The sequence below is a fragment of the Bufo bufo genome, chromosome 7 (assembly GCF_905171765.1).
Source record: "Bufo bufo chromosome 7, aBufBuf1.1, whole genome shotgun sequence".
Lineage (NCBI taxonomy): Eukaryota > Metazoa > Chordata > Amphibia > Anura > Bufonidae > Bufo > Bufo bufo.
In genome coordinates, this window is record NC_053395.1 from 160,366,620 (window position 1) to 160,389,160 (window position 22,541).

General features: G+C 42.8%; 1 protein-coding gene across 1 annotated transcript in view; it reads left to right on the top strand.

The window, feature by feature from the left end:
- SPAG16 (sperm associated antigen 16) overlaps positions 1-22,541 on the top strand; it is a 1,151,519-nt gene that overhangs the window by 86,550 nt on the left and 1,042,428 nt on the right. Inside the window, exon 9 of the mRNA XM_040440778.1 lies at positions 13,208-13,350. Within this exon, the coding sequence (XP_040296712.1) occupies positions 13,208-13,350 (143 nt within the window). The remainder of the gene's footprint in view (positions 1-13,207; positions 13,351-22,541) is intronic.

The following is a 22,541-nucleotide window of genomic DNA, read 5'->3' on the forward strand; positions in this document are numbered from 1 at the left end:
TCAGACCCTACCCTTTGGGATTTCACAGGATCCGAGGGTGTTCACAAAGATCGTTTCAGAGATGATGGCCCACGTGAGAGAGAAAGAGAGTCATTATACCTTACCTGGATGACTTTCTTCTCGTGACTCAGTTGTATCAGGCTCTTCAAAGGCAGATTTCCTGGTTGAAGGAGGTTCTAAAAAAACTAGGTTGGGAGATAAATCTAGAAAAGTCCAGTTTACGTCCAAGCCAGAGCTGCAGCTTCCTAGGGATGATTCTAGACTCCAGAGCCCTAAAATGTCTATTGCCCCTTCTGAAGGTCTTACTATTCAAGTCCAGAGTCCAACAGATTTACTCGCGCCCATCTGTCACCCTAAGAGAAGCCATGTCTGTTTTTAGGTCTCATGACTGCTGCGATTCCCGGAGTAGAATGGGCCCAATATCGTTCAAAAACTCTACAGCTTCAGATTCTAGAGGAATGGGACAGATGTATACTCTCTCTAGACTCAGATCTCTCTATCCCCTCGGACTTGAATGGATTTACCAAATCTTCAAAAAGGGGTTCTGTGGATCAGAGAAGCGGTTCTTCCTTTGACTACGAATGCGAGTCCATCCGGTTGGGGAGCCCATGTGGAGTCCCTTCTGTTGCAGGGGAGCTGGGACAGCAGAGTTTTATCCCAGTCTCACAATTTCAGGGAGTTAAATGCGATCAGGCTAGCCCTGAAATAGAGCCTTCCCATTATCAGGGGCATAAATGTAAAGATCTACTCGGACAACACGACAGCTGTAGCCTATATCAATCGGCAGGGAGGTACAAGGGCTCAGGGCCATGTCTCTCACCCATCAGATATTCAATCTGGCAGAAGCTTCTCTATCTTCTCTTTCTGCTGTGCATCTAAAGGGCTCAGACAATGTGAAAGCGGACTTCCTCAGTCGTCATCATCTAAGCCAGGGAGAGCAGTCCCTAGATCAGAGGGTTTTTAACCAAGTCACAGCATTATGGGGGATTCCGGAGATAGATCTCTTTGCCACCAGATCAAACAGAAAGGTAGAAGTTTTCTATTCCCCCATCTCCAGGAGAACATCCGAAAGTAGTGGATGCATTGACTTAATCTTGGGGGCAGGGCCTTCTCTATGCCTTTCCCTCCCTAAAGATGTTACCGGCATCCAGAGCTGCGGTGCAGAACTGAAGCACAGAAGCACTGCAGAGTGCTTCTGTGGTGTTTCTGTCCATGCCTCCGCACCGCAAAAAAATATAAAATGTTCTATTTTTTTTTGTGGTGCGGATGGATCATGGACCCATTCAAGTTGAATGGGTCTTGATCCGTCCAGGCCACTGCACGGACGTTGCCTGTGCATTGGGGACCGCAAATTGTCCCAGTGCACTGAACGACCGTGTGCATGAGGCCTAAGTCCCGTATACACTCACCTAAAGAATTATTAGGAACACCATACTAATACGGTGTTGGACCCCCTTTTGCCTTCAGAACTGCCTTAATTCTACGTGGCATTGATTCAACAAGGTGCTGATAGCATTCTTTAGAAATGTTGGCCCATATTGATAGGATAGCATCTTGCAGTTGATGGAGATTTGAGGGATGCACATCCAGGGCACGAAGCCCCCGTTCCACCTTATCCCAAAGATGCTCTATTGGGTTGAGATCTGGTGACTGTGGGGGCCATTTTAGTACAGTGAACTCATTGTCATGTTCAAGAAACCAATTTGAAATGATTCGAGCTTTGTGACATGGTGCGTTATCCTGCTGGAAGTAGCCATCAGAGGATGGGTACATGGTGGTCATGAAGGGATGGACTTGGTCAGAAACAATGCTCAGGTAGCCCGTGGCATTTAAACAATGCCCAATTGGCACTAAGGGGCCTAAAGTGTGCCCAGAAAAAATCCACCACACCATTACACCACCACCACCAGCCTGCACAGTGGTAACAAGGCATGATGGATATATGTTCTCATTCTGTTTACGCCAAATTCGGACTCTACCATTTGAATGTCTCAACAGAAATCGAGACTCATCAGACCAGGCAACATTTTTCAAGTCTTCAACAGTCCAATTTTGGTGAGCTCCGTGCAAATTGTAGCCTTTTTTTCCTATTTGTAGTGGAGATGAGTGGTACCCGGTGGGGTCTTCTGCTGTTGTAGCCCATCCGCCTCAAGGTTGTGCGTGTTGTGGCTTCACAAATGCTTTGCTGCATACCTCGGTTGTAACGAGTGGTTATTTCAGTCAACGTTGCTCTTGTATCAGCTTGAATCAGTCGGCCCAGTCTCCTCTGACCTCTAGCATCCACAAGGCATTTTTGCCCACAGGACTGCCGCATACTGGATGTTTTTCCCTTTTCACACCATTCTTTGTAAACCCTAGAAATGGTTGTGCGTGAAAATCCCAGTAACTGAGCAGATTGTGAAATACTCAGACCGGCTCGTCTGGCACCAACAACCATGCCACGCTCAAAATTGCTTAAATCACCTTTCTTTCCCAGTCTGACATTCAGTTTGTAGTTCAGGAGATTGTCTTGACCAGGACCACACCCCTAAATGCATTGAAGCAACTGCCATGTGATTGGTTGACTAGATAATTGCATTAATGAGAAATAGAACAGGTGTTCCTAATAATTCTTTAGGTGAGTGTAGACTTACCCTATGAGTTATACATGTGTAGTCATATCGGTTTGCATCTTCAGGGATGAAAGTATATAAAGTGTATAGATTACAGTTGCCATGAGGATTCTAGTACTGTAAAGTGCATGTAAAATGGAGGGTCCAGAATTGCAAATCACTTTTGAGACACATTAATTGCCCAAAAGAGACACATTTATTACCCTAAGACCAACTTTTTGTCTTCCAAAAGGGGTATGTGATAAACATGTCGCTCTACCATACTCAGACTTTTGAGTATGTTTTGCCCCCTATCCTTTTCAGAACTGGTTTAATATAGACACTACGGCACACGTTTACTAATGTGAGTGCTTTTTAGATTTTGGTGTAAATTGTTCCAAAATATGGTTCCATTTTTATGATCTATGTTTAGAGAAATTATCTGTCTAACCCAAAAAGATGTTGTGGCTTCACCAGACAGTAGGCATGGCTTAAGATATGCCTAAATTCTGTCACGAGGTAAGCTAATCAATAGTTGGTAAAGAGTTCGACAAAAATGCGCAGCCCTGCACCACATTTATCAACCAGTCTGAGCCACTGTGATAAATTTGGTGATTGTCTAGACTAGAGTTGTTGCGATACCAAATTTTTTATTTGGTTTCGTTACCATGAAAAAGTATTGCGATACTCGATACCATTCGATACGACTCAAAAAAATAAACCAAAAAAGCCACGTGCATTCCGCATTTTAAAAAATGGCGAATCGCGTAGTTTTTATTTATTTTTTCTGTTCCAGCGTTCACCGCATAGATTTTTTTAAATATTTTAATAGTTTGGACTTTTCTGACGTGGCGATATGTAATATGTTTGTTTATACATTTTATATGTGAAATTGGGAAAGGGGGTGATTCATACATAATATTATGGTGGTTTTTTTTATTTAATTTTTTCTTTTATATACACTTTTTATTTAATAACTATTTCCCCCCTTAGGGGCCAGAACCTGGGATTTTTTTTATCCCTTGTCCTATTCACCCTGATAGAGCTCTATCAGGGTGAATAGGACTTCACTCTGTCCCTGCTGCTCTGTCCCTGCTGCTCTGTGCTCTCTGCACACAGCATCAGGGATGTTACCATGGCAGCCAGGGCTTCAGTAGCGTTCTGGCTGCCATGGCAACTGATCAGAGCCCCAGGATTACACAGCTGGGGCTCCGATCAGAAGCTGCCACTGCACCACCAATGAGGGGGAGGGGAGAGGACCCTGTGGCCACTGCCACCAATGATTTTAATACTGGGGGGGTTGAGAGAGGCTGGCGCACTCTGCCACCAATGATTTTAATGGGGGGGGGGGAGGGCACACTGCGCCACCAATGATAATTAACCCTTAATACAGGAGGCGGGTACTGGCAGATCAGCGGCAGTTAACCCCTCAGGTGCCGCACCTGAGGGGTTAACTGCCGCTGATCGCAGTTCCCTGTCAGGGGCAGGGTGCCGGCAATGCAATTCTGCTGCCGGCACCCGCCTCCTGTATTATGTGTTAAAGTCTACTTTTCCTGGGTCCAGACTTTCAGTATTAGGCTACACAGAGCGGCGCCCAGAGATGTCCCAGCACTTACTGTTAGTCCTGGGTTCACCCGCAGTGCCCCATTACTGTCTCCTCTCCTTCTCCATATGCTAATTGCTATCGGAGCAATGGGGAGGAGACATAAGCTTCTCTAGTGGGCGTTCCTTCTCCCTGGCTGTAGCGCTGTCCAATCGCAGCGCAGGGAGAAGGAACGCCCACTAGAGAAGCTGATGTCTCCTCCCCATTGCTCCGATAATAATTAGCATATGGAGCAGGAGAGGAGACAGTAATGGGGCACTGCGGGTGAACGGAGCAGCGCCCAGGAATAATGGTAAGTGCTGGGACATCTCTGGGCGCAGCTCTGTGTAGGAAAAGTCCTATCATTGGTGGCAGCAGCAGCACAGGGAGGAGGGTGAGACTACTTCCTTCTCCCCTGTGCTGCTGAGGGAACATGAGCGCGCTCACAGCAGCACAGGGGAGATACTAGACTGCGCAGCAGCGCAGCCCAGTATCGAAAAAATCGATACCGGGACAAAAGTATCGATTGGGTATCGAAATTTGGATACCTGCAACAACCCTAGTCTAGACAGCTGCCTGTCTAAATTTGCACCAGCTTAGTAAATCTGCCCCTTAGTAAATCTGTTCTTTTTTTGTTTGTTTTTTCTCCAAGTTGCACCTCAGTTTCTATTTGGCTGAAGTTAAAGCAGCTCTGTCACCCGATCAACCCTACCCTACCAGACATATAGCCTGACGCTGATTAAAACTATCCGAGTGACAGAGCCTCTTTTAAGGGGTTCTCTGGGAATTAAGAAAATTAAAATTCCTAAATATTACTTTATTATAAACATATTCCCAAATATCTTTCATTAGCTATATTGTTTCATTTTGTCTTGGGAGCAATCATCAGGAGAAATAAAATGGCTGCCGTCCTATTAGTACATACAACCTTTCTAATCACACCGAAGGACAAGTTACTCACAATACCGAGCTAAAGAGCTGCCTCATCCTCCTTTCTGCTGTCAGGGATTACAATCCTGAATACAGATGATAAGATCTTCAGCTGAATTTCTGAAGGAAAGGAGCTCATTAGGAGACATGAAGTGCAGAGAGGATGGACAGGACAGACTGTGGTAATGTGGGGCTGTGGTAATGGAGACTGCATACAAGTGCTGCTGCTCATTAGCCACATCCCCACCTCCTCTCTGTCCTTCATGTCTCCTCATGAACTCCATTCCTACAGAAATTCAGCTGAAGATCATATTTAAACTGTATTCAGGATCATAACCCCTGACGAGTAGATCAGAGAGGAGTATGAAGCAGCTCTTTAGCTAAAGTGTTGTAAAGTAACTTGTCCTGCTGTGTGATTAGGACAGGTTTTCTGTGCACGAATAGGTCAGCGGCCATTTTATTTCTCATTATAATATAACTAATGAGTTATTTGGGAATATGTTTATAATAAAGTATTATTTTAAGTAAATATATTTTTTTTTATTCCCGGAGAACCCCTTTTAAGATATTGACTTGGACAATTCAAAAGTTTTCTACCATATAGATGTAGATTTTGTTTTGTATATTGATCATTTTGTAGCTTTTATTATCCAATTATACTTCAGATTACAGACAGATGATCAATAGAAAGTTATAACCTTCCATATTAATTTATGGTGGACCTATGATCATCATGGGACATTATATAAGGGTTCGTTTTGTAATTTTTATTAATTTTTTCAAAGACATTTTCTGGCAATTCCATTCTTATTTAGAAATTTTGAACCCTTGGAGAACACAGAAGGCGCATATGTAATCTTTCTTTCTTCTTTCTTTGAAGCTCACAAGGTAGATTTTTGGCTATTATATCCAATGTGTTTCCTTTAGTAGGACATCTTATAAATATCCTAGTATATGTTTCTCTGACTCAATAATATTTTTTTTAAATTTTTTTTAATTTTTTTTTATTTTTACTCTAGAAACCAATTAGTGTGACAATTATGTAATCTAGTTAATAAAATTATTATTAAATAAGGTTGTACGACTTGCACTGCATTACCATGCGGCAGTAAATTTTCTGTACATTGGGCACATGATCCTAGCCTGGTTAGAACCCACAGCGCTTGTGTGAGAATGAATCTTTCACCTAGCGCCTACCTGCATGTCAGAGTCCTATGCCTTCAGGTCCCCTCTCCAGCATTGGTGCCATTGGCCATGTTCCCGGGAAAGCTTCATGGTGGAAGTGTCAGTGATACGCTATCAATGTGGCTCTAGCTATCGTGTAGTATAACTGATGTCTGTGTTAGTGTCTGCATTACCAAGGTGATCCATCAATGTCATCCACTAATTACTGTGCTCATTACAAGACAGAGACCTGAACATACTGATAAGGGAAGTATCGTGGACAAACCACAATGACATTTTTCTTCTGCATTTTCCCTTTTCATATTAAGCCAGTTATCATGTTCATACTAATCTATTATGTATGCAAAATTAAATGTACTCTTTATCATGAAAGACATTTTATGGGTGGAACAGATTAAAGACATGATAAGAATGAAGTATTATTTGGTATTCCATATTGGTTATATTACTGTAAGGTACCCGTTGAGCTTTGTTCACATCTACAGTCATATTTTTGTTCTGTTATAGGAACAGACAGCAGTGCCAGATCCATTACATGGCAAACACCAATGACACCCAACAGGCCCCAATGACTATGGCCTCTTTCACACGGGCGAGTATTCCGCGCGGATGCGATGCGTGAGTTGAACGCAATGCACCCGCACTGAAATCTGACCCATTCATTTCTATGGGGCTGTTCACACGAGCAGTGATTTTCACGCATCACTTGTGTGTTGCGTGAAAATCGCAGCATGCTCCCCTTTGTGCGTTTTTCACGTAACGCAGACCCCATAGAAATGAATGGGGTTGCGTGAAAATCGCAAGCATCCGCAAGCAAGTGCGGATGCGGTGCGATTTTCACGCACGGTTGCTAGGTGACGATCAGGATGGGGACCCGATCATTATTATTTCCCCTTATAACATGGTTATAAGGGAAAATAATAGCATTCTGAATACAGAATGTATAGTACAATTGGGCTGGAGGGGTTAAAAAAAAAAATATTATATATATACAGTGGCGGAAATAATTATTTGACCCCTCACTGATTTTGTAAGTTTGTCCAATGACAAAGAAATGAAGTCTCAGAACAGTATCATTTCAATGGTAGGTTTATTGTAACAGTGGCAGATAGCACATCAAAAGGAAAATCGAAAAAATAACTTTAAATAAAAGATAGCAACTGATTTGCATTTCATTGAGTGAAATAAGTATTTGAACCCCTACCAACCATTAAGAGTTCTGGCTCCCACAGAGTGGTTAGACACTTCTACTCAATTAGTCACCCTCATTAAGGACACCTGTCTTAACTAGTCACCTGTATAAAAGACACCTGTCCACAGAATCAATCAATCAAGCAGACTCCAAACTCTCCAACATGGGAAAGACCAAAGAGCTGTCCAAGGATGTCAGAGACAAAATTGTAGACCTGCACAAGGCTGGAATGGGCTACAAAACCATTAGCAAGAAGCTGGGAGAGAAGGTGACAACTGTTGGTGCGATTGTTCGAAAATGGAAGGAGCACAAAATGACCATCAATCGACCTCGCTCTGGGGCTCCACGCAAGATCTCGCCTCGTGGGGTGTCAATGGTTCTGAGAAAGGTGAAAAAGCATCCTAGAACTACACGGGAGGAGTTAGTTAATGACCTCAAATTAGCAGGGACCACAGTCACCAAGAAAACCATTGGAAACACATTACACCGCAATGGATTAAAATCCTGCAGGGCTCGCAAGGTCCCCCTGCTCAGGAAGGCACATGTGCAGGCCCGTCTGAAGTTTGCCAATGAACACCTGAATGATTCAGAGAGTGACTGGGAGAAGGTGCTGTGGTCTGATGAGACCAAAATAGAGCTCTTTGGCATTAACTCAACTCGCTGTGTTTGGAGGAAGAAAAATGCTGCCTATGACCCCCAAAACACCGTCCCCACCGTCAAGCATGGGGGTGGAAACATTTTGCTTTGGGGGTGTTTTTCTGCTAAGGGCACAGGACAACTTATTCGCATAAACGGGAAAATGGACGGAGCCATGTATCGTGAAATCCTGAGCGACAACCTCCTTCCCTCTGCCAGGAAACTGAAAATGGGTCGTGGATGGGTGTTCCAGCACGACAATGACCCAAAACATACAGCAAAGGCAACAAAGGAGTGGCTCAAGAAGAAGCACATTAAGGTCATGGAGTGGCCTAGTCAGTCTCCGGACCTTAATCCAATCGAAAACCTATGGAGGGAGCTCAAGCTCAGAGTTGCACAGAGACAGCCTCGAAACCTTAGGGATTTAGAGATGATCTGCAAAGAGGAGTGGACCAACATTCCTCCTAAAATGTGCGCAAACTTGGTCATCAATTACAAGAAACGTTTGACCTCTGTGCTTGCAAACAAGGGTTTTTCCACCAAGTATTAAGTCTTTTTTTGTTAGAGGGTTCAAATACTTATTTCACTCAATGAAATGTAAATCAGTTGCTATCTTTTATTTAAAGTTATTTTTTCGATTTTCCTTTTGATGTGCTATCTGCCACTGTTACAATAAACCTACCATTGAAATGATACTGTTCTGAGACTTTTCATTTCTTTGTCATTGGACAAACTTACAAAATCAGTGAGGGGTCAAATAATTATTTCCGCCACTGTGTATATATATATGTATATATATATATGTATAATTTTTTTTAACTCGCCTTAATCCACTTGTTCGCGTAGCCGGCATCTCTTCTGTCTTTAACTGTGAGCAATAGAACCTTTGACGTCATTACGCTCATCACATGATCCATCACCATGGTCCAGTGACGTCATCAAAGGTTCTATTGCTCACAGTTAAAGACAGAAGAGATGCAGGCTACGCGAACAAGTGGATTAAGGTGAGTTAAAAAAACAACAACATTTTTTCTTTATTTTTTTTAACCCCTCCAGTCCTATTGTACTATGCATTCTGTATTCAGAATGCTATTATTTTCCCTTTATAACCATGTTTTAAGGGGAAATAATACAATCTACACTATAACTAACCCAAACCTGAACTTCTGCAAAGAAGTTCGGGTCTGGGTACCACAGTCGGTTTTTTACCACGCGCGCGCAAAACACATTGCACCCGCGCGATAAAAACTGAACATCGGAACGCAATCGCAGTCAAAACTGACTGCAATTGCGTTCCTACTTGCGCGGGTTTGCCGCAATGCACCAGGACGCATCCGGACCTAATCCGGACACGCCCGTGTGAAAGAGGCCTATAATGGGGGGGGGGGGGGGGGGGGTCTGTCTACCTAATCTAATACAGTTGCACATGTATGAGCAAACTGACCAGACCTCCAATATAGTCCTACCAAGTAGCTTATTAGCACACCGCATTCAATACGCGTTGTAGTGAGACAAGTGGCGCACTGCTCTGTTAAGCCCAATAGTACCTACATATACAGATGTGTCCATGCTTACCTGAGCTCGATTTTGGTTAAGAACCTCAGTTTCTCATAAAAAACCAATTCAATACAGTATAGCAACATATAGGAAAGACATCTTGTGACACAATATCACAAAATCATCTTTTGAAAAGCTGAACATCTTGTGACACACCTACCAGGACATGTTCAGAGGAAAGGTAATGGACACGCTTGTAACCTCAGTTGATCTCTGTGATGTGTGCGTAGTGAACTAATGTATAGGAGATTGCAATATTTAATTAGAAAATAGTCACATGCCTGAAATAGAAAGCACATTTTGAATGTTCTAACTGTCCGTAGGGTTTTCGTTCCAGTGCCTGTGTTGACCAGAATGGTTAACTACAATATTGGTATGATGTTCCTGAAGAGAATTGCAATGATCCCTTTATTAATATTTTACATCTGTACTTTCTTGCTGCCTTGATTCAGAGCCCACACTATCCTGTACCATACCAGCGGTTTGCTTATCAATGCTCAGTCTTCACCGCTTAGTAATTTCTCCTACAGAGACTGCTACACTCTCTTTATAGCAGAAATTCACTCCTAAATGCCCCGGGCTTTCTATCACTTTATTACAGTTATTGCTGTTTGCCAGATACAGTTTTGTCTGTACAAACAGTTGCACGTACGGATTCACACTGAGCAATTGATTTGACACAAAACTGCCATAGCGGACAATGATTACAGTGATCAAGCTAGGCGACTGCTAATTCTTAAAAATGTTGTGATTGGCACAAGTAAAAAATGTTAAATCTTGCACATTGGATGGTCCTGTACTGTTCAGCTGGTTTGTTTCAGTGATGGATATTTAGTGTAGGATGCTTATGTAACAGAAATGCTTTTTGTTCAGTAAAAAGCCCCCCCCAGGGGATGAAGATCAAATGCCCTGGGTGTACATCCTATCTAGTCCCCTGACTGGCTCTTCCTTCTAGGGTATTAGAAAGTCGTCGGGTAAAAAAAAAAAAAAAGTAAAGCATTAAGGGGGGTTTTCTGAGTTTTTTTTCAACTGGGATAGGTCATCAGTATTTGATCGGTGGGAGTCAGACACCCAGGACCCCCTGGATTAGGTATTTGGGAAGGCACTGGGGCTTGCAGTAGCGCTGCAGCCACGTTCATCGGTCACAAGGCCTAGTCGCAGCTCAGCCTCATTGAAGTGAATGATGCTGAGCAATGTACGGCACTGCGCTTGGTGAGCAGAGAGGCCGCGCCGATACTGTGAGTGCTTGTGCCTTCTTAAACAGCTGATCAGTTGGGGGTCCCAGGTGTCAGACCCCCACTGATCAGATACTGATGACCTATCCTCAGGATGGGTCAGAAGTAAAAAAATCTTAGAAAACTCTCAATACTTACTGTACATAGCCCATTTAATACCCGCTCCTTTTCGAGCCCTCCCCATCAGAATGGGCAGGCAGGCACTCCTCCATTCACTTCACTTACTGTAGACTGTTTTGAATAGTAGTATGAAAATCATAGGGACATTTGTACAGGTGGCTTTACATGTCCTCTCTTTCACAGACTGCTCCCCATGTACCCATCACAGGCTGCTCGACATGGGCCCCTGTCTCGTAATGCCTCCCCACACACAGTCTTCTCGTTATGCCTCCCCACACAGTCTTCTCGTTATGCCTCCCCACACACAGTCTTCTCGTTATGCCTCCCCACACACAGTCTTCTCGTTATGCCTCCCCACACAGTCTTCTCGTTATGCCTCCCCACACACAGTCTTCTCGTTATGCCTCCCCACACACAGTCTTCTCGTTATGCCTTCCCACACACAGTCTTCTCGTTATGCCTCCCCACACACAGTCTTCTCGTTATGCCTCCCCACACACAGTCTTCTCGTTATGCCTCCCCACACACAGTCTTCTCGTAATGCCTCCCCACACACAGTCTTCTCGTAATGCCTCCCCACACACAGTCTTCTCGTAATGCCTCCCCACACACAGTCTTCTCGTTATGCCTCCCCACACACAGTCTTCTCGTTATGCCTCCCCACACACAGTCTTCTCGTTATGCCTCCCCACACACAGTCTTCTCGCTATGCCTCCCCACACACAGTCTTCTCGCTATGCCTCCCCACACACAGTCTTCTCGTTATGCCTCCCCACACACAGTCTTCTCGCTATGCCTCCCCACACACAGTCTTCTCGTTTTGCCTCCCCACACACAGTCTTCTCGTTATGCCTTTCTCACAGACTGTTCCCCTGCTCCACACAAACTGCTCCCCCACCGCAAAGACTACTCTGTTTCACATTACCTTCTAGTGCCTCCATTGCAAAGAACTGACCGCTGACCCGTTTCCTCCCTGCACTGATCATAGAGATGAGTGAAAGGATGGAGAGGTCTGCGCAGCTGTAACTGTATGGCTGCTCTTTTCTTTCTGTGATTTGGCTGGAGTGATTTATGTGCCTGATCATTAAGGGTAGGTTCACTGAGTTTTTTTGGAGCAGGTTTTAGTGAAGGTTTTCATGCAGGGTTTTCAGACAAAGTCTGAAACCTCAAATTAGTGTGAACCTCTCCTTAGAGGTGAGTTCAGGACATCTGTGTGACTACAGACTTTCCCTGGGGTAGGGGAATCCAGCTTAAAGCGAACAGAGCGTTTGTTGCTATGGCTGCTACCCGGACCACACTGGTGTCTTTTAGCAACACAGCAACATTTTTATTACAGCAGTTTTTCGCCCCACAGGCCAATAGATCTGCTCATTGCCAGCATTTATTTTTTTTTTAAACATTAGTCTGTGTCCTATGTTTGCTTTATTCCGTAATCTAGTTAAAGGGGTTTTCCAAGATTTTGATACCGATATCCTTAGGATAGGTCATTAGTACCTGATCGGTGTGTGTTGACACCCAGGACCCCTATCGATCAGCTGTTTGAGAAGTCACTGGCGCCCCTGTGAGCACCGTGCCATTCTCTAAGGTCACCAAGCACAGTGCCGTATATTATATAGCGGCTGTGCTTGGTATTGTGCTGAGCCCTGTTCATTTGCGTTCTCAAACAGCTGATCAGCAGGGGTCCCTGGTGTCGGACCCCCACTGATCAGATACTGATGACCTATCCTGAGGATAGGTCATCAGTATCAAAATCTCAGAAAACCCCGTTAAGACAAGTCAAAGTACATTTCAGAAGCTATAGTCCAAGCATGGCCAACCTGAGGCTCTCCAGCTGTTGCAAAACTACAACTCCCACCATGCCCTGCTGTAAGCTGTAGGTAGCCTGGGCATGATGGGAGTTGTAGTTTTGCAACAGCTGGAGAGCCTCAGGTTGGCCATCCCTGCTATAGTCTTTGTTTTCTGCTTCTCATTTCATACTGTGATAATATATATATATATATATATATATATATATATATATATATATATATATATATATATTCTCTAGCTCTTTTTTTTTTTTTTTTTACCCTTCTCTAATATTGTTGCAAGATTAAAATAGTAAGTTTCAACAAATATATATCCTTCAAAAAACTATATATAATATTATGACCTGTTATAATTCAATTCTGCTTTATAGATGACGTTAAACCCAAGAAAGATGATGGCCCTACTCAAAAGTCAATTCGGGAGGCTCGAGAGAAAGAACTGTTACAGGAAGGGGTAGCTTTATATAACGCGGAGAAAGACCCAAATAAACAAATCGAAAAGGCACATCCTAAGGTAGGACCCTCAGAGAATCATCACCTGTGTCATATTTGTCATTGTTCCTCATCACTTACTTAGAAATGCAGATACATTGGTGGTTGAATTACATCGTCATGTGCCTATTGCAGTTGGAGAGCATTTGAAATGAACATGCAGTCTACAGAGCAAGGAATCCTCTCCACTGTTTTTCTTGAAAATATCTCAGGGGATTCATCACCGCATCTGTTTATTTCACTAGGATTCTGTCTTTATGCTTTGGTCTAACAGAGGAGCACACTGGTTTGCATGTACTGCTTCTTCATTCTCTCTTAAAGAACAACTAGATTCTCCTTTAGAGACCCTAAGCAGATCCTCTTTAAACAGAATCAGTTTTGTCGACAATTATTGTGAAGACCAGGATAGCCATCCACGGTACTGTATATCCTCCAACAATTGGTATTTCGTAGAGAGAATTGGTAAAGTAAAGCTTCGCCTTGAAGTCATTGCCTTATTTTCCGTAAATGAAGAAATACATATTCCATAATATTTGGCCTTTGCCGGAAATGTTCCTTCCTACCGGACCTCAACGTCTGTTTACCTTTTGCATGCCCTACAAACTCTTTAGCAGTCCATTGGTCCAGTTTCTACAGTGTAAATAAGCTGGTTGAATGTATGCTGATTTAATGGTCCCTTGTGTGCGACAGCATCTTACCTCATATTTGCCATCAAAAGTAGCAGTTCTGACCTCACCCTGTGGCATTACCTCCATGGAGGCCAACACTCGTGTGCCAGTCACCAATATCCAGGTAGTCTCCAATGTAAAAGACTAACCAAACCGATTTTTGTTAATTTTTTTTTTTTTTTTTTTTTTGTTAAAATTAGACCTATTTGTGTGGTTTATGTTTTGTTTGCTCTACTCTATTATTACCCCAAGTCAGACACAAGATGTACACAAAAGATGGCCTTCTCCTTACGGTTAGATAAATGAGCGTAAGAATAAAATAGATTACATTTGGAATAATCCACCAGTGATATAAAAGACTTACAAATTATTTTCTGCCTAAAGAATTCTGTGTATGTACTCAGGAGAAGTAATGAACAAGACTATTCTGAGGGATAATTACAAATAAATCAATAATTAATGGTTCGGGAATGTGTTAATAGGTTCATTATGGTGATTCACTGTTGCTTCCAAGCTGCATTCGCTTAGAAATGTAATAGGAGAGATTACAGCCTGTTCTCAGATACTTCTAAACAGTCAAGAATTATAGCTTTAAGATGATGTTGCAAACCATTATTAATTCAGTTAATTTAGAATGCTTTTACTATGAAGCTCTCAGAATTAAGAGCATTTTGGTTTGCCCTTGTGGCCACAAGTGTCATCTGTTTTATACTGGAATACTTCCTCTGGGCTCTGGATGAGCGACAAAGATTAATAATTATTTTTTTATCTTGAGACTTTTTTTGGTTTATTTATGTAGCTATTACATAGATAATTATAACATTTGCAGCACTGAAAAAGGTCATACAAGCGAATGGAAAGTAAACTACCACTTTACACTTCTTTTATGTGTATGCCTGTTTTAAATCTCCAAAATAAATCAACCTTCCTCACCCCCCCAGGATGGGCCATCCGTCCTTCTCCATACAGTTGTTTAGTCTCGGGGTCCAACTTATAGGACTCCCATTGTAACCCTTCTGCTCACTACATACTCACGTTATGATATCATCAGTTGTTGCTCGTTATGAGTTCATCACTCTAGAATTGGAGCCATATTATCACTGAAGATATCCCACAAAATAGCTGTGAATATAACTACTAGGGTACAGCCACAGGAATAGAATTTCTGCTGCAGATTTCCTGCACTTTTGCTGCTGATTTGGCCCAGATTTATCTCTGTTCATTGTGAAGTCCAAACCTCAGGTCAATTTACACTGTAGAATTTTTCACAGTGCATGGAGAAGACGTCTTAAAGGGGTTGTCCAGCCATGTATAGATACGTTCAAATACTTACATTTTACTGCTGCATCCGTACAACGTTAAAATGATTTGGCTTTGTGGAGCCAAAGTTCTTCTCACCAGAACCCGCGTGAGACTTTGGTTAATTCCCACTGTATGCATATCTACGTGTTGAAATTTTAAAATGGCAATTTAAAATAGGAATCTGAAGTGGACGTTGGTACTGAGGTACCAGCCAGTACCAAAGGCCAGTGTGGATTGCTAGTTTAAATTGTTCTTCAATACGCAGATATGAAAAGTGTAGGAATTAACCGAAGTCTAGCGCGACTTTGGGCGCAAAGAACTTTGGTTCCACTGAGCCCATAACTTTTTAATGCTGTACGGATACAACATTAAAATGGAAGTATTTAAATGAATCAACGTCTGCTCTATGATCCGAAGGCCGATTCGCTCAAGCCTAGCTCAAGTGAATGGAGCAGGTACTTGTATTACACTGCACCTCAGAGACGAAGTGCAGCATAATCTACAGGAAGCGGTGATCGCATGGAGCGTCGCCTCCTATTCAAAACAGCTGACCGGCAGGGGTGTTGGACTCCCGCCGATCAAATATTGATGACCCATCCTGACAATAGGTCACCAATATATCTGGCTGGACAACACTTTTAAAATCTCATCCACTTTGCTGCTAGTGTTAAATGTTATGATTTTGCTGCAGAAAGATGTACAGCATATCCCGTCCTATGTATAGATATTTTCTTATTGTTTTTATTTTTAGTCTGTCAGTATGATTGTAAATGGTCAAAATCACTGGAGACAGTCTGTTGGTCATGGTCCGAACAGTTGTCCGTTATCTGTTTTTGGGGTACACCCCAGTTGTCCAATATACTACTCAGGAACTTGCTACCGCAGCACATCAGACTCTCCCCCAACATCCAAATCTTCTAAAGTAACCTGAAAACCTACCCTGCCATCACACAGCCACATAAGCAGCTTTTTAGGCTTCCCTTGTAGTTTGTAAGCTCTCGCGGACAGGGTCCTCTCCCGCTCTATACCAGTCTGTTAATAGTTTTATGTTTATATGTTTTTGTTTTATATGTTTTTTGTGTATATTGTGTTTTTATATTATGTATGTGTAACCCCCTCTTGATGTACAGTTCCCTGGAATTATTGGTGCATAAATAATATACCGTTGAATCAAATATTTCCACCAGTGAAGTGCTGTTAATTGCCAGTATCTGGTAAATTAGAAAGCTTTTATCCTCTTAGAAATGTATGGCATATCCACAAGATGTACCATAAATGTCTAGGTTGAGGCTTTCACCTTTGGGACCCCACCTCCGGGGGGTAATGATGATCTCTTTAACGCCTATAGAATTGAATGGAGGGATCAGATCACCAGGCATTCTCCACCTGGATGTGTTGGCTGGCACTTGGTAGAACTGAATTTAAGGGATCCTTTTGCAATGTGTTTTTCATCTTGATTGCTCCTATCTTCCGTTCTGTGACCATGTCCATACAGCTTTCTTATTTCCTGTAAAGTTATGTTTATGGGCAGGGGCATAGCTATATTGGAAGTAGGGAAAGCAGCTGCTATGGGGCCCAAATTCAGAAGGGGCCCTTCAAAGGAGGACTAAAAGATTTCATCAGGGTCCCCTCAACAGCATAATACAAATGACATTATATACAGTGACTGTATATACAGTCACCTGACATACACGATATATGTGTAGGAAATGGATGGAGCGGCTGCCAGGCCTGGTCTGAGAGAGTGATCTTGACTGGCCACAAGATTGGGGGTTGCATGGGGGACGGGGCCCATTCAAAAATGTGCTGTGGGACCCAGTCATTTCTAGTTACACCAGTGTTCATGTTCTTTTCAAAGCAGCGACATGGGCAGTGATGGGGGGGGTATGTCTATGTAACTAGTGGGGTGGGAGGAGCTATAAACTATCTGGGTGTTAGGGGCGGTGCTGGAGCTGTGGCAGAGAAAGGAGAAGTACATCATGGGTTTGGTTGGATACAGCAACAGGAAGTGCTACTTGTAGGATGTAAAACCAACCAGAGGGGTTATTTTACATTGTAAAAACGGGTTGGGAGAGTTCAAATTGAAAAAGAGCATAGGGAGCATGATGTACAGTCGTGGCCAAAAGTTTTAAAAATTACATAAATATTGGAAAAGTTGCTGCTTAACTTTTTATAATAGCAATTTGCATATACTCCAGAATGTTATGAAGAGTGATCAGATGAATTGCATAGTCCTTCTTTGCCATTAAAATTAACTTAATCCCCAAAAAAACTTTCCACTGCATTTCATTGCTGTCATTAAAGGACCTGCTGAGATCATTTCAGTAATCGTCTTGTTAACTCAGGTGAGAATGTTGACGAGCACAAGGCTGGAGATCATTATGTCAGGCTGATTGGGTTAAAATGGCAGACTTGACATGTTAAAAAGAGGGTGATGCTTAAAATTATTGTTCTTCCATTGTTAACCATGGTGACCTGCAAAGAAACGCGTGCAGCCATCATTGCGTTGCATAAAAATGGCTTCACAGGCAAGGATATTGTGGCTACTAAGATTGCACCTCAATCAACAATTTATAGGATCATCAAGAACTTCAAGGGAAGAGGTTCAATTCTTGTTAAGAAGGCTTCAGGGCATCCAAGAAAGTCCAGCAAGCGCCAGGATCGTCTCCTAAACAGGATTCAGCTGCGGGATCGGAGTGCCACCAGTGCAGAGCTTGCTCAGGAATGGCAGCAGGCAGGTGTGAGCGCATCTGCACGCACAGTGAGGCGAAGACTTTTGGAAGATGGCCTGGTGTCAAGAAGGGCAGCAAAGAAGCCACTTCTCTCCAAAAAAAAAATCAGGGACAGATTGATCTTCTGCAGAAAGTATGGTGAATGGACTGCTGAGGACTGGGGCAAAGTCATATTCTCCAGTGAAGCCTCTTTCCGATTGTTTGGGGCATCTGGAAAAAGGCTTGTCCGGAGAAGAAAAGGTGAGCGCTACCATCAGTCCTGTGTCATGCCAACAGTAAAGCATCCTGAGACCATTCATGTGTGAGGTTGCTTCTCATCCAAGGGAGGGGGCTTACTCACAATTTTGCCCAAAAACACAGCCATGAATAAAGAATGGTACCAAAACACCCTCCAACAGCAACTTCTTCCAACAATCCAACAACAGTTTGGTGAAGAACAATGCATTTTCCAGCACGATGGAGCACCGTGCCATAAGGCAAAAGTGATAACTAAGTGGCTCGGGGACCAAAACGTTGACATTTTGGGTCCATGGCCTGGAAACTCCCCAGATCTTAATCCCATTGAGAACTTGTGGTCAATCCTCAAGAGGCGGGTGGACAAACAAAAACCCACTAATTCTGACAAACTCCAAGAAGTGATTATGAAAGAATGGGTTGCTATCAGTCAGGAATTGGCCCAGAAGTTGATTGAGAGCATGCCCAGTCGAATTGCAGAGGTCCTGAAAAAGAAGGGCCAACACTGCAAATACTGACTCTTTGCATAAATGTCATGTAATTGTCGATAAAAGCCTTTTGAAACGTATGAAGTGCGTGTAATTATATTTCACTACATCACAGAAACAACTGAAACAAAGATCTAAAAGCAGTTTAGCAGCAAACTTTGTGAAAACTAATATTTGCGTCATTCTCAAAACTTTTGGCCACGACTGTACATATGAGGTAAGAAACTACTTGAGCATATCTATTAAAAACCAGAGGAATACCAGGAACCACCTTAGAGAAGTTTCAGTAGAATACTTAGAATTGTATAAATATGGGAAAAGTTTTTTGGTTTTTTTTTCATTCGAGTATATACAGTACAGTTTGTAAACTCTTTTTCCCTGTTTATACAATTTTGTAGGTAAGAAGCTAGGTCACAGGAAGTCGCAGAGAAAATAAAGCCTGGAATTGTCAAGACTTCCTCAATGGAATCCTTTTCTCAATCTAGCTTTGCCTATTGCAGGAAGACTAGAAGATAGAAAAATTGTCGACTAAGATAGGAAAAACGTAAGCAAGACGAACAGAGAATCGATCGATATTTCTTGTCGTGCATCTCCTCTGGGACCTATTGAATAAGAATAGAAACATAAATTGCAGCCTTTCATGTGGCTATTAAATATCGCTATAGGATTAATTACCCAATTATTGACTGGTTTTGCGAATCTAAAGCCAAAACGTATTACGTTTTAGTAACGGTTATGAATAGATTGTAATCTCTTTAGTATAATCAATATGTCATTTTGTTTCCTTAGAAAAACGAAATCAACCGTATATCATTGCCTTCTGTTAGCTGAGTGAGTTCTCTTGTATCTTCCAGCTGACAGGGTTGCGTTGTATAAAGTTACGCGACTTTTATGTATCGCGCCGGACTTTTAAAAAGGGAAACGCACAGCAATAATTTTAATGAAGTGATTACAGCAAAATTTCAATAAAAGTGTTGATGCACACTGATTTCTCTCGTTTTTAATAAGTTGCTGCAAGGAAAATGGGAAGGTTCATTAATATTTCATTTCTTTTATTACATACAGTGTTCCTACTAAATGCTGCTCACATCTAGCGACCATTTTAATGGGACATAATACTGCTGGTACTTATTTAAGTTTAATAGCAAAATGTAATTTCTTGGTAAAACTGGTAAAATCCCCAAAGGATAATACAGTTTGTAGTTTAAAAAATTGCCTTCAACACCAAGAAAGATTAGGGTTATTTAGTTTAGAAAACATAAAGATGGCTGAGGGGAGACCTTATGACCATGTATAAATAAATTAAAGGTCAGTACAGTGATCCCTCCCATGATTTATGTATACCCAGGACTGTGACGAGGGGACATCCTCTGCGTCTAGAGGAAGGAAGGTTTCTACGCAAACACAGAAGTGGGTTCTTTACTGTAAGAGCATTGACACTGTGGAAGTCTCTTCCAGAGGAGGTTGTGATGATGAACTCTTATTTTTAGAGTTCACAAGTGGCCTGGATTCATTTCTTGAGTGTAATCGTATTACAAGTTACAGTTACTAGATTTCTGGGGATGTGTTTAATCTCAGGAGATATTCTGATTGCTGAAAATCTGGAAGGAATGTTTTCCTCCAAGATGAGGACAATATGCTTTTCCCCTCATTTTATATACACTGCTCAAAAAAATAAAGGGAACACTTAAACAACACAATGTAACTCCAAGTTAATCACACTTCTGTGAAATCAAACTGTCCACTTAGGAAGCAACACTGAGTGACAATCAATTTCACATGCTGTTGTGCAAATGGGATAGACAACAGGTGGAAATTATAGGCAATTAGCAAGACACCCCCAATAAAGGAGTGGTTCAGCAGGTGGTGACCACAGACCATTTCTCAGTTCCTATGCTTCCTGGCTGATGTTTTGGTCATTTTTGAATGCTGGCGGTGCTTTAACTCTAGTGGTAGCATGAGACTGAGTCTACAACCCACACAAGTGGCTCAGGTAGTGCAGCTTATCCAGGATGGCACATCAATGCTAGCTGTGCCAAGAAGGTTTGCTGTGTCTGTCAGTGTCCAGAGCATGGAGGCGCTACCAGGGGACAGGCCAGTACATCAGGAGACGTGGAGGAGGCCGTAGGAGGGCAACAACCCAGCAGCAGGACCGCTACCTCCGCCTTTGTGCAAGGAGGAACAGGAGGAGCACTGCCAGAGCCCTGCAAAATGACCTCCAGCAGGCCACAAATGTGCATGTGTCTGCTCAAACGGTCAGAAACAGACTCCATGAGGGTGATATGAGGGCCCGACGTCCACAGGTGGGGGTTGTGCTTACAGCCAAACATCGTGCAGGACGTTTGGCATTTGCCAGAGAACACCAAGATTGGCAAATTCGCCACTGGCGCCCTGTGCTCTTCACAGATGAAAGCAGGTTCACACTGAGCACATGTGACAGACATGACAGAGTCTGGAGACGCCGTGGAGAACGTTTTGCTGCCTGCAACATCCTCCAGCATGACCGGTTTGGCATTGGGTCAGTAATGGTGTGTAATGGTGTGCGGTGGCATTTCTTTGGAGGGCCGCACAGCCCTCCATGTGTTCACCAGAGGTAGCCTGACTGCTATTACGTACCGAGATGAGATCCTCAGACCCCTTGTGAGACCATATGCTGGTGCGGTTAGGGTTCCTCCTAATGCAAGACAATGCTAGACCTCATGTGGCTGGAGTGTGTCAGCAGTTCCTGGAAGACGAAGGCATTGATGCTATGGACTGGCCCGCCCGTTCCCCAGACCTGAATCCAATTGAGCACATCTGGGACATCATGTCTCGCTCTATCCACCAACGTCACGTTGCACCTCAGACTGTCCAGGAGTTGGCAGATGCTTTAGTCCAGGTCTGGGAGGAGATCCCTCAGGAGACAGTCTGCCACCTCATCAGGAGCATGCACAGGCGTTGTAGGGAGTTCATACAGGCATGTGGAGGCCACACACACTACTGAGCCTCATTATGACTTGTTTTAAGGACATTACATCAAAATTGGATCAGCCTGTAGTGTGTTTTTCCACTTTAATTTTGAGTGTGACTCCAAATCCAGACCTCCAAGGGTTGAAAAATTTGATTTCCATTTTTTTAATTTTTGTGTGATTTTGTTGTTAGCACATTCAACTATGTAAAGAACAAAGTATTTCAGAAGAATATTTAATTAACTCAGATCTAGGATGTGTTATTTTTGTGTTCCCTTTATTTTTTTGAGCAGTGTATTTTTTTTTGCCTTCCTCTATATAAACTTTTTTGATTTAATAGGCTAAACTGTATAGATTTTCAGCCTTACTGACTTTGCTACTATGTTCAAACCTTTTTAAATGCCATGGAATGGACCTTATGTGGTCACTAAGACACGACAAATGTTTTAGATCGGTGGAGAATCTGAGGGCTAAGACCTCCACAGTCCTTAGAAGGAGGGGGGAGCAGCTTGCACATGTGGCACTCTCTCTCTCTCTCTCTCCTCGCTGCTGAGGATCGGATCTAGAGGGGTCCATAGCTGGTCTTGTGCAATGAGGAGAGAGACAGAACTATACGGAGACTTCTCTCCCCACGTTCTTGGGAACGTGAGGGTCTTGGTGCTCAGACCCCCACTGATCTAAATTTTTATATGTCTGACATATCAAAAGTTTTTTTGAAAAGTTAGTGACCCTTTAGTCATTTGTCATTATTGGCACATTGCTTACAGCCCACCTGCAGGCACTGACTTGTCAGAACATTGCTTCCTTTTTGTTCTTTTTGCTTTCCCAGTTAAATTGTTTA